A 13360-nucleotide genomic window follows, 5' to 3' on the forward strand; every position below is an offset into this window, starting at 1 on the left:
GACACTTAATACTAAAAAATGTAAAACAATGAAAGTGTCTCGCCGTAACACTACGCCTTTTATCTATCATCTTGATAACGTTTCTTTAGAATGTGTGACTTCATATAAATACCTCGGTGTGCATATTACTTCTAACCTCTCCTGGCATATTCATATTAACCACATCATTGCTAATGCCAATTCTATGTTAGGCTACCTAAAACGTAACTTTTCTCTAGCACCAGTTTCTCTCAAACTAATATTATTCAAATCTTTGGTTCGCTCAAAATTAGAGTATGCAGCTTCAATCTGGGATCCTGGTCAGACGACGCTCACTTCTCATCTCGAGTCAGTTCAGAACCGCGGCGCTCGTTTCATACTTAACAATTATCACCGTACAGCTAGTGTATCATCCATGAAATCTCTTCTCTCCTTGCCACTGCTTTCTTTGCGCCGTAAGTGTTCTCGTCTATGTCTTTTCTATAAAATATATAATTCTAACCCCATTCTTAAAGAAAAGCTCTTCCTCGTCCCACCTTACGTTTCTCCACGCATTGATCATCAGTACAAAGTCGGCATTCCTCATTCTCGAACCTCAGCCTATCACGAATCTTTCATTCCTAGGACATCACCAGAGTGGAACCACCTTCCGGCGTCATTAATATTATTACCCTCGTTAGATCTGTTTAAAAGTGTTGTTACTAATTATTTTTGCGAAAGTGACCCGTGACCTATTCCATGTCTTCTATTACTGTTTGTTGTTGTTTTTTTCACTCACTCCCCTCTGTAACGCCCCCAGGGCCTTGAGGGTATGTAAATAAATAAATAAATAAATTAATTAAGAACGTGATTATACATTACTTTTGGCCAGTGTTTGAACTAACGCGTTACGAGTAACGACGTTACTGGTAACGCGTTAGTTTTTTACGAACGTACTAACGTACTTGTTAGAGTCCAAATATTAACGAGTAAAGTAATGTCGTTATTATTTTACAGTATCTCCTATCAAATTACGTCACCCGTTACTCGTTAGTTTAGATGAAAAATGGCCGCATGATTCTTTGAAAACAAAATATTTTTATTCTGTACATCACGTCTAAGTGGCAAAGAAACCCCAACAGAGCTATGTATAGTGGGCGTCATTTCAAACTCCTTTGGAATACACTTTTAGCGTTTCCACGACCGGGTTTAAAAGGCGCGAGATTATCGCTGCGCGGAACCCCTAAGCGTCCTTAGTGCAGTCTTTGTGGAGAAGCTGCTAAAATCGCCCTCGCCGCACTGTGAATGAGCAGCCGTCTCGCTGGAATGAGACGTCCGTTCAAACGACAACAGCCTGGCGCCGCTCAAAGGATTTGGCCTTAGCGTCCCTAGTTACTGCAGCTGGTCACATCCCTAGCTCTGTTCAAAACAAATAAATTCTCGTTCTGTCAGTAACAGAAAGGATAAACTCTTTTGGAAGCATTGACGTTCCCACGCTTTGAACCAAAACAAGTGGCAAGGTTATCGCAGTATTGAACGGCGACTGTCACCAGAAAGACGAATCTCTTCCGCCGTGTATGGTACGAAGGTGCGGTCTCTGGCTGGAATACGACTCCTGATCAGAAGGTGGCCTCCCTAGGAGCACGATTCCCCGGCTCATACTTGGGCCAGTTCGGTGCAAGCTTGGGACAAGCCTGAGCCAAGTTGGCTCTAGCTCGTGCCAGTCTGGCCCAAGCCCGGGCCGAGCAATTGGGATACTTGGGATCCCACCAAATCCTCTGGGCATCCTTTCTCCCATAGCGCCTCAAAGATTAGACGAAAGACTGCGTCACCACCACGGACGGCACCTTCTTTTTATCGCAGATACCGCTCATTCACACTGGAAGCGGATCCGCGTTCGCAAAGCGGTTGCGAACGCGGTTGTATAAAGATCCAGTACAATGTCACGCTCACTCGATGACATCAAGTGCGCAATAGGCACATTTAGATAGATGCAAGACAGAATAAAAGGAAAGTCATAATACCCGTGCAAGCACTTGAGCAAAAATATGAAATAACATTATGAGCATATTTGAAGCGCAAATGCACGAGTTTATATCTGGAAGTTCTTGTACGATGTTGCGCCCAATAAAAAGAATAACCGGGAGCACTCCTGCTGTCGCATGCTGCTCAAATAAGAAAGTGGAAACAATTCTGAATACGGTATGATCGGTCATTCGTCTCCGACGAAATGCAAGTGTTATTGCAGTAACTTTTTGCTAGATAGAGTTCGTACCTAGGGGTTATGGCAGCGGAGACTTCCACTCACGGTTGCCTCCAGCAAACTATAAGCGAATGTCTCGATACAAAAAAAAAAAAAAAAAAAAGAAAAGGGAAAGAAGCAAGTACTGCGTAAATGGTATTTTAATGAAAGACGAATTCCCGCAAAACTTGTCGCCTGCAGCCTCGAAGATGAAGACCTTAGAGAGCTTATCGCAGATGTTAGTAGTGTTTATTTGCAACCAAAATCAGTTTTTTTTTATTATACAGAGAGGTGGTACTTGAGAAGCGACTAATTGACTTTAATCCGCCTCCGAAAACCTAACGACGCTTATGCGCATTCACCGTCTTTTGAGCAAACGTTGTTATTCTTATTCATAAAAAATATTGTAAGTAGTATAAACATATTTCTTAAAAATTTATGTATTTGTAACCAAATAACCTTTTTTATGTTGAAGAGTACGTAGTGCATGAGAAGGGACTCACTCATGGTCACGCAATTCACTTCAATGCGCTGCCAATAACCTAACCACGCCCCTGTGAAAGCACCGTATTTTGTGCGAAAGTAGTTTGTTGTCATTCATAAAAACAAGAAAGTGAAGCAGCTAACTTCGACTTGACGGTGATTTCTAAATAAACCATATATCATATATAAGTGAGCGCACGTAAGGAAAACCGTTCTGTGACTTGTTTTTGACTCCCGATTTCAAAAATAAAAATTGTAAGTTGGAGTGGCGTTTCACTAAAAACGAACAAAGATTTTCGCAATAGTTGCGACTGTTGAAGGTAGTATCGGCTGATGCCACTGTCATGGAAGTAACCGACCGATGTTACTCTAGCTGAACATTTACTGAAATTAAATAATAGAGCATGATGAAATGATCCTAGAACAGCCATTAATGTCTTTAAAAACGTAAACCGCTTCTCAGCGGCAGATGCAAACGAGCGTTACATGTTCAGCACAGTAAATTTACAGTATTGCACTAACGTTGTTTTTTTTGTTTTTTTTTTTAGGACAGTATTTTCCAATCGTTAAAAACTGTCAGGTTATCGTTTCCTATCGGGATCGGGTGCGTGCCTCTTTTACCTTGTCGAATCTGTTAAAGTGCCCGGGTGAATCAAGACGGCGCTGCCTTCGAGCAAACTATACACCGTCCTGAGAGCATTTAGCGGAATGGTCTTATGTTTGGATATCTGTGCACATAACCCAGCACCCTCGCGCGGCTGGGGGCCATCACATCCATTGCGCGATTACATCCATCGAGCAATTACGTTCAAATTCGTGCCATTACATCAGACATGTACAAATTACTCAAAAAAGGCAGTTAAGTTACTGAGTATCGCCGCCAAAAGTAATTAGAGTAGAGTAGAAATTACGCATTTGTAATAGTAGTTGAGTAAACTACTAACTGCTGTAAAGAAGTAGCGAGTTACTTCGAAGTTACTTTCGAAGTTACTTTTTTCTATTTTTGTGGTAGCAAAATGAACAGCAGTTTCGACCCGTGAAAAACCCTGCGAGCCTAAAATAAATGCAGTCGTTTTAAGGCTTGCGTTTTCACCAAACTAGTTTATTTACTCGCAGAAGCAATTCACTTTCAACGTTCTTATCGGAGAGTTTTCTCCTTTTTCTCCTAAAGACGTCCCCAGCCAAACTAGAAAGACGTTCCACCGACGCGCTGGATGGAACGACAGCGTTGAATTTGAGAAACAGGATGTGCATGGTCGGGTAAGCGAGTATCGGCATCTTAGGTGTCCATGACGAAACATGTGTGAGGTTTGCCTCGGCTAGAGAGTGGTTTATAACACTCTTCTGCTTTGTTTATTTTTTTTTTCGGCAAGCTGAGAATGTTGTGACTGGTCCCATTTTACTCCCACGATGTTCGGAGAGTACGCGGAGCGAGTGCACCTGACCGTCAAGGGTTCAAGTCTCGCTCCAGGACGATGAGATCATCCAGACGACTGCGCGTCTCGTTGCAGTGCTAGTGCTGAGCTACTAAAAAAAATGTCTTGTTTAACAGAAGATGAAACGAAGTATACTTCGCGGCTGACACCGGGTCCAACAAAAGGAGCTCCCAAGGGTGACTCGCAATCCCCGCCGGCGACTACGGTATCCTGACGCGCCTGACACGCCTGAAAATTAAAACGTTTTTAACAGAGAGGACGTCTCCCTGGCGTGGAAGGTCGAAAGGTTCACGAAGAATTACGTGAACCGGTATCGGCAATCGTACAGTTTCAGCTGGACGCGGGAATTTGCTCCCATGAACGGATTATCCGTGCGTGCGTTTGTACGCGGGGGAGTCCGGCTTTGGCAAGGGAGTATGCGCTGACGACGAAGCAAGCATGGGAACACGTGCCCAGCTGTGAGGTCATTCCACTGACGCCTCCCGTGGAACCTACCGCTTGAGCCGGAACTAACTAAAGGCAAACAACATGAAAACAACAACAATCCTCGGAGTGTCCCCGCCTTCCACGGTTGCAGCTGGAGGCGCGGCGCCTGCGTGCATTACCGGCTTAGGTCAATACCCGTCCAAGGCTTGTTAAAGGGCGACTCGGCTCAATTCCGAGAAATTTAGGCTTACATGTTATTCAAATTCACAAAGCCCCCCACTACTAAACAACTCTACGTCTTCGGATTCGCGGAATGTGGAATATTATTTTTGTAATCATAATTTAAACATCATCTGATACCGAAACCAAAACTTCGGTTGCGTCAGGCACCATTGGTCTCGGGTCGTCAGAGTCATGGCCAAGTCACGTCGAACCACGTGGTCTTGTGACGTTCGGGAGGGAGCGAGGGACAGGACACGCGACGCGGGCAGGTCGCTTCGCATGACGTGGATGGTGATGGCCCGGGGGAAGGGGAGCGGAGAAACAGACCGATAAACGCCAGGACAGCGCAAACTAGCGCATCCGCGTTATTCCGCGTTAAGGTGATCACGTGAACGCCCGGTCAGCCAACACCGGGAGGAGAAACTCATGACGTCATCGTTCAATTTCGCTCTGAGAAGTAAAAACAAACAAAACGTGAGAATGACGTAGTCGGGCCTCTGACGTAGTGGATCAACTTTTGCCGCTCAAACTCCGTCGCATTGACTGCGCTGACGATTGCGCCTCACGCCGCACGCTCAAGTTGGCAGATTTCCGCAACTTGGCTCGTTTGAACGTTTGCTGGCCAGTTTATTAAATATATAAACGGAATTAGATCGTAATATTTGACATGGCGTCTTCCTACACGATACTGAAGAGGGCTACATAGTTTTCTAAATATCAAAAATGAAGCGGAGTTGCCCTTTAAGCGTCTCTTCCTGCGTTCGTGCGCGCCGGTGTTATGTTTTGGCTGCTCGTCGCTACCTCGGCCCAAGGACGCCTAAGATGCAGTTTCTACGGCTGCCGTGTATAATGATGGGGCACTTTGTACGGGAATGCCACTTCATCTGCCGGCGTCTTATCCATTTCTGCGCTCAATCTTTCTTGATGAGCAATGTTAGCCCTAGATTTTGAAAGTAGTTAGTAATTTGAGTAGAAGTTACCTGAAAAACGTAGTTAAAGTAAATTACTCATTACCCAAATAAAGTTGTAATTGAAAGTTACCATGTTACTCGGAAAAGTAGTTAAGCTACAGTAGTTTGAGCAGAGTAGTTGAACTCTACGTCCAAGTCTGCATTAGATTCATCGTGCCCGTACATCCATATTGCCAGCACATCCATCGTGTCATTGTATCCATCATGCCGTTACATCCATCACGACATTACATTCACCGGGCCATCACACCCATTGAGCAACTTCGTCCAAAAGCGTGTCATTACATCCATCGTGCCGTTAAATCCATCGTGTCACCACATCCATAGCGCCATCACATCCGTCGAGCAGCTTCGTCCCAAAAACGTGCCATTACATTCATCAATCATTCAAGTTTTTTTCTTCCTTTAACTATGCTGTATAACATTTCACGCTATTTGAAAGAGTTAAGCGCTAAATTGAATATACAAAAGCGAGTAAAAGGACCCTTTGTGCGTTATGGACTTTCTGCGGCCCTCGGCGTCTCCGAAGGGGGACACGCTACGTCGGCTCTTTGTTTGTTGTTTCCACAGTGATCAAACTTTAGTTATGGTTTTTCATCCTCGAAATTAACTGAATATATAGTTTATTTTAAAATTACGACGGTAAACAAAATCACACCTTTTATTTTGCTTCGAGAAAAAATAGTCTGATTGTCCTTTAGAATCTATTTACGGTATACTAACGTTCTGGGGCTTACCGCTTGTTCCCTGTGACTCCCTAACCAATGCGGATAGCAGTTCGTCTGCTTGTTGCGCAGGGGTTGCGGCGACGTCAGAAACACGCCGAGCTTTGATTGGTTTCAAATGAAGGACAGTGGGTAGACTTCAAAGCAAGCTGCCTTGAGGTCTACCCACTGTGGTTCATTCAGAATTAGTCGGAGCTCGGCGTTCTGACGTCACCGGAACCCCTGCACAAGAAACAGACGAACTTGTTGTTCGCATAAGAATGTAAATAATGCAAAAAGCCGAATGGCAGCCATCTTGGCTTCTGTGGATGCGCTAGCACGATGGATGTAATGGCGAGCTAGGCATCGAAACAGGATGAGCGATTACATTTATTGAGCAACTACGTCCATCGAGCAACTACAGACAAAGAGCAACTACATCCGTCGAGCAGCTACATCCATACACATTTCAACACATCCAACGAGCTGGTATATCCACCGTGTACTGGCTCGATGGATGTGTTACCACTTAATCCCCTCGCGCTTGGTTCCACGCCTCATGAACCCCCTGAGTCAATCGCACCAAGGCCATCTTTTCTTCCCCAGCAGATACGAGCAGAGATAAGTAAAGGCTCTCGCACCGAACGCGATCTTCGTCGTCTAGGTCAAAAATCCTATCTGCTCCGCACAAGCGCGCTCAAGCCCCGTCCTGATTCCCTTTGTCGCGAATCCGCTTGGCTGTGCTCTTGTGGGGCGCAAAAATGCTCTTTGTCGTGGACGGCAAAAATCGCCTTCAGTGAGGCGATCGAACAAAGTTGTAGCCAACAAGCGATCAATGTTTCTTAAGTCATTTCATAACTTGAAAGATATCATTGTATTCATTTTTTGTTTGGTCAAACTTGCTTATTTGGGGCTTTTCTAGCAAATGACCGTGCGCGCAAACAACGATTAGGTCATAAAAAAATGGGATTTTCACAGCTGCAATCAACATTTGAAACACCAGGATCATTCTGTTCAAGCAGATTGTGTGTTGGAGTGCAATTGCTTTTCGCGATCACGTCATTCGCGTTGACCTGCCTCTAAATGCTATCATTCGCGTTGACCTGCCAAGCACAGGCGCAGCAATTTTTGGAATGCATTAAGCACACCTGTTTTTGTTTACTTTTCAATCTTGCCTTCTAAGAGAGCGGTCAGTATTCTCGTAAATGGTGTGTGATGCTTACCGACTTTATGCCGTGCAGCCAACACGTTATTTGTTGTACCTTTACTTCCTTCCAACTTTACGACTCTGTAGAACGATTCCGTTGCGTACCTGCAAACAACAATTTGTTGGTTGTGCGCTAATAAGCTTCATATTTGTTTTTAATTCACAGCATTTGGTTTACTAGGAATGAAATCTACGTTTACTTACGATAGACATGTTGTTTCATTGTACCACTTTGTGAAGTTAGCATATTTTGTCTCCCCTGTATTGCTATAGGGAACTTTCTGTACCATGACACACTTATTTGTTCCCTTGTTTTGACGGTCACTGTGATAATTTCTGTACAGCACGTACATGAAGTTTCCGGGTGCAGCGACAAACTATGCAGACAGAGAAAAAAACTTTAGATGTACGTATATGTCTCCCAGCAATTGTTGCTTAAGAAGCGTCAATATCTACGAACAACGTCACATGTGCTTCCCACTACTGACGTTTTGCTGGAGTTGCCGGTCCGCCCTCATACGTTTCTGCAAAGATTTCCAAACGTACGCAACACTAAGGTAAAAAAAAAATCTTTTTTTTTTTTTGGTAACAAGTGGTTAGCCACCGTAGTTTCATGCGTTAACGCGAATGAATGAAACGGATCACAAGAATATTATTCGTGTTTCGCATCGCCGGCTTTGCGCGTGCTGCACATGTGGTAACTTTTAGCTCGCCCTCGCACTTCCTGTGTGCTTCAAGACGTCCTAAAATTGAGCTATCCAGGTGTTTTTATTTCGCTCAGAACAGTTTTAATTGGAATCATATGTGTATTTTCCTTAATTAAAAAAGTCAATCAGTTTGTCTTATGTTCATATTTTGCTTGATAATACGTCTTATTGCAATCTCTGCGGTCTGCGTTTGGTGGAAGTTTGTTTCCAAAAATACTTTTTTTTGTTTTCTCAAACACCCTATAGGGAGCATTCACTGGCGGCCATAGCTGTGTGCGCGACTGCTGGACGCGTGCTGACGGCCAGTTTCCACAGTTCTTTTGCAACGTGCATTCAGCACCATCAAGGTTGCTGGTCTTAGCGGCCTATTAGTGTGAGCTCATTGTGAGTATGCGCTCTAAACATCGCCCTCAAATATGGCGTCCAGTGAATACTTTTTATACTTAGCTTCAGCTTAAGTCCAGGCGCAACCTATTGGTACAAGCGCGAGCACCGGGCTTTTGGGGTCCCGGCCAAGCACGTGCGCTCGTACAATGATAGCACTGTTTAGGGCGAGATGATCGCACTTGTAGCATCGGTTGCCCCTCGACTTAAGCTGAAACAAAGTATACGGTTCGAGGACATTTTTAAAGTCTTCGCAGAACCAACCGCTATCAAAAATTACTCATGGTACTAACTAGAAATGTCGCAAACCTCCGACGGTCAGATTTCGAAAGGTTTAAAAAACGTCGAGCCTTTCTTACAGTTCAAATCCAAAGTTTCGGAATTTACGAAACCTACTTAGGTTCTAAATCGAAAGGTCGAAAATTTAGAGGTTCCTGAGAGTTCGAGTTCGAAAATTTTGGATTTCAGGACTGATGAAGGTCGAAAAGCTTCAAAATTGGTGAATTTATTCGCGCAACAGATTTGAAGCTTCCCAATCAATCAAATATTTTTTCGCGCAATTAAACTTTAAAGATATAAAAGTCTTCAAAATATTTAATGTAGTAAGTTCGATAGTACCAAACATCTCTTAACTTTCAATCCCCTTGGTTAGATTTCTGAACATCAGGTTAAAAAATAAATAAAAGACGTTTACAAATCTGCAATGCGAAACGAGAACTCAGGTCTTGAGGGGGAGGAGGGGAGGGTTACGGAGGGGAAGGTGCGCCCCTCCTCCTCCTCCTCTTTCCTCCTCCTCCTTTTCTCCTGCCGCTGATTTTGTTCATGGGTGACGTGACACGAATTCCTGACGTCATTTTCTCCTCTAAATTTAGCAGGGAAAGTGAATTGGTGTTAAGGTCACGTGACGTGAATTTCCCCACAAAATTAATCTGGGAAAATTTCCCACTAAACTTAGCGATAAAAGTTTTGCACTAAATTTAGCGGGAAAAGCTCCGGCTATATTTATCGAAATAATTTTTCCGCTAAACTTGGTAATAAAATATCCCCGCTAACTTTAGCGGGGAAACGTCCCATCATGCAACGCGCGTGGTTACGCCGACGACGAAGCTGACTGCTACGCCCTGTCAAGCCGGTCATCCGTCATCCGGTCTAAGCCGTCATCCGGTTAAAATATGACGCACTGGGGCCCTAAGCTCGTCAAACACAAAGTTGGAGAGCAAAGTTCATGGACCGCGCCGATTGGACGCTGGCGAAAAAGCGCGAAGTCATCGTCGTGATCCTCCAATCGGCGCGCTTCGTGAACGTCGCCCCCAACTTTGTGTTTGACGAGTTCAGAGCCCCTGATATTTAGTTACTCTCTCCGTGCCCGCTGGCTTGCCCGAACCTCAGGAGATGTGGAAACCGCAAAAAAAGGTAGACACTTAAATATTTTTGGAGGGCCTTTTAAGGCGCTCGCCAAAACTCGTAATTAAAAGCGAGAAATATAGCCATATGGCTCACAGTACGAGCGTGCCATTATTATTTACACGTATTATTGATCCCATTCGGCTTATGTCCGAACTTTCTGCGTATATTTTTAGTTTCGATCCAGCACCCCTTTAAACCACCCGAGACTGGGCCACACCGTGGACTGGGCGGAGAACGAGAATAATCCTAAATGGAAGAGAAAGGAACAGATGGTAGATATGGCAACGCTCAATAATTTTGGCTATTTTTCAATTTTACTTCAGAGTATCCTTCTTCTCCTCGCAGTCTCGTTCGGTGTAAGACGATGGGAAAAAACAAACAAATAACTAAGGTAGATTAAAACAAAAAAGGGGACGCAAGCACACTCGCGTCAAGTATAACCTGTAGAGTCAACGCAGGAGTAGGGGCTCGGACAACACCATACGACGACCCTCCAGGTGGGTCGCAGAAGCGCCCAGTGTATACCTTTTCCGAGAACAATTCTGCGGATGGGTGGGATTACCTGAAGCTTCGGCGAAAGCTCAAAATATGGCCGGTGAACGAGCAGTGTTGGATGTGTTCGCTCAGCATTCTGGGGGGCTAAGGTTTACCCATGAACTACAGGATGTGACACACCTCCAATTTTTAGACCTTAGACTAGATTTTGAAGAAAGTCACGTGTTTTGGCTTTACCAACCACGCTCTAAGAAGGGACTTCTCCCTTATGATTCCGCCCAGTCTAAACTAGTAAAAAGGAGCATTGCGTCCTCTTGCCTCCAGACTGCCTTGGAAAAGTCGTGCTACCATTCAATGTCAGAAAGTTTTAAGATGCAGGTACTGCGGCTGACGGATGCCGGCTTCCCAGAGTCAGTTATACTGGCAGTGGCGCAGACGTTACTAAAAAAGATTAAGGGAGGGTCAAGTCAGAAAAAAGAGAGACCCGCAACCAGACCCCAGGTACTCCGCTACATGCACAAACTCTCGCACAATTTGAAAAAGGTAGCCGGGCGCTTTGACGTTCCTAGCTGTTGTTTTTTCGGCGCCACGAAAGTTGGCGCAACTCTGCCCTAGAATTGCGGATAAGGCTAGGGGCAGGAGCCAATGTGCCGTAAGGCACAGGAACAAGTATGTTGATTGTGTGGTGGGGGTGGTTTACAAGATACCACTAAGCTGCGGAAGAGTGTACATCGGCCAAACTGGCCGATGCATTAATGAAAGGGCACGTGAGCATGACTGGACACTCCGGTCGACCGCTGGGGGTCACTTGCCTCTGCAATGTGCTGCCTGTAAATGCCAGCCCCAAGTCAATAACATCACCATCATCGGGAGGGGCACAGATAAAACTACCAGGGAATTATTGGAAGCGTATGCAATAACAAAAGAGGGGCAACATGCATGCGTCAGCCAAACATCGGTTTTTCTTCACAAAAAAGAAATTACCTATCTTGACACGTGCTGAAGCGATAGTGCGGTTTATTTCGTTGGTGTTTTTTCAATAAATGTTTAGTTGTGAGTTCAGCGCTTGTGTCGTTCACACCTTCCTTTCGTCCTGTGTATTTTTTGCGCGCTGTTTATTTCCGTTACCGTGAACCAACTCGCCTACATCACGACACTAATCCACTCTACCTCGCCTGTATTCTCAGCGTCTCACGTATTACCCCCCCCCCCTTTTTTTTTTCCTTCCTCGATTATGTGTTATGCGGTTATGCTCTACGCAGTCTTCTCGTCAAGGAACCCTCGTCTCGCCGTACTCTGTGCGTGATTGTTCAAGCCAGTGATAAAGCAAACTCACACCAAAAAAAAAAAAAAAGGAAAAAAAAGTGCCATGACTTTGCAATTTTGGTTCCGCTTGATTGGCTCTATCGGGTTGTAATGCTGCCTACGATCGGACTTCAAGTGAAATGGGGTGTGCAAAAAAATGTTTAGAAACACCGTTATAATCTGTTAAAGATCCGGTATTAGGGCCGAAAGACTTGTCGACACCCCGTTCTCGCTTGCGACGCTTCGATCTCTAAATTGCCATTCTGCCCAAAAATATATTGTGAAAAGGCTGAAAAACAAGATCAAATTAAAAAAATTAAGGTGCATTTTTTATCGCAATTATTTAGGTTTTTTTTTATCATCATACACAAATTAGGAAGAAAAAACAACGCAATTCTTTTTCTACCAAACGCCTGGCATATTTAAAAAGTGAGATGTAATTTAATAACATATGTAATTCAGCGAGATAGAAAACATATCCTTATACTTGATATTGGCAGATCAATAGCGCTCTACAAGATTCTAGAAATCATGCAATCATTTGACCTCAACTCATGAGATCGCTGATAATTGTAAAGTAATACGATATTTTCGCCATAAAACTTACACTCCAGGCGTCCTGCTCTGACGATGGGATGTCTTTGAAACCATCAGGTACTGACTCGGTTTGGCATACGCTTGTCTCGTCGGAGCTTGGGTCGGTTGATGCAGCGTTTACGATTAGCAATAAGCCTGTAAGCAAAGATCCTACGTTTTGCAGCATATTCCGACCAAGGGTCCGATGTTATCTTGAAATCCGCCCTTTGCGTTGAAGCAATCTAGCTGTTAATCTGTCCACAAGAAGTCAAACGAGAGGTCGCAAAGTCACTTTGAAGAGTGGATAAATTGCAGTAATGGCACTTAACACCTGTTTATATACCTAAATTCAAAAACCTTCAGCTAAAAAAAAAAAAAAAAAAAAAAAAAAAGCTATATTCGTCGTGGTTGGAAATTTCGACTAGGTGTGGAGTACAGCTGGTTCGAGGAAAACAAGTTAAACTATCCACCGCTGTGGAGTTCGCAACCTTTCCGAAAGATCACTGACGTTCTGATCCGTTCCAAGTTCATTATTGTTCTCTTTACGAAGCAAAGCACGAGAGAAGAATGGCTGCATGCGCAGGGAACGTTGAACCGAACAAAATCTGGCCTATACATTCTTGAAAACCTGACGAGAAAAACACGGCTCTGCTTCACACTGCGTACGAGTGAGCCCGTGACAAACCGTATGAGTGCGCATGGCATCGTAATAAAATCATTCTAATCTAAAAACAACAACAACAACGGTGAAGACCACGGGCTGTGAAGGACGGGGATGACCTACTTAAGTTCGAGTGATTAAAAGGATTCTTCGTACGTCGTTGTAGGCAATTTTTG

The 13360-nt window shown here is 44.3% G+C and overlaps 1 protein-coding gene across 1 annotated transcript in view; it reads right to left on the reverse strand.

Annotated features, from left to right (window-relative positions):
• LOC115320766 overlaps positions 1-12710 on the reverse strand; it is a 38701-nt gene extending 25991 nt beyond the window's left edge. The window contains exons 1-3 of the mRNA XM_040218472.1: positions 12555-12710; positions 7854-8026; positions 7666-7754 (exon numbers count right to left, since the gene is read on the reverse strand). Of these exons, the coding sequence (XP_040074406.1) occupies positions 7666-7754; positions 7854-8026; positions 12555-12710 (418 nt within the window). The remainder of the gene's footprint in view (positions 1-7665; positions 7755-7853; positions 8027-12554) is intronic.
• Positions 12711-13360: the final 650 nt, after the last annotated feature.

This window comes from Ixodes scapularis, unplaced genomic scaffold (genome assembly GCF_016920785.2).
Source record: "Ixodes scapularis isolate PalLabHiFi unplaced genomic scaffold, ASM1692078v2 PGA_scaffold3__209_contigs__length_174095766, whole genome shotgun sequence".
NCBI classification, from domain to species: domain Eukaryota; kingdom Metazoa; phylum Arthropoda; class Arachnida; order Ixodida; family Ixodidae; genus Ixodes; species Ixodes scapularis.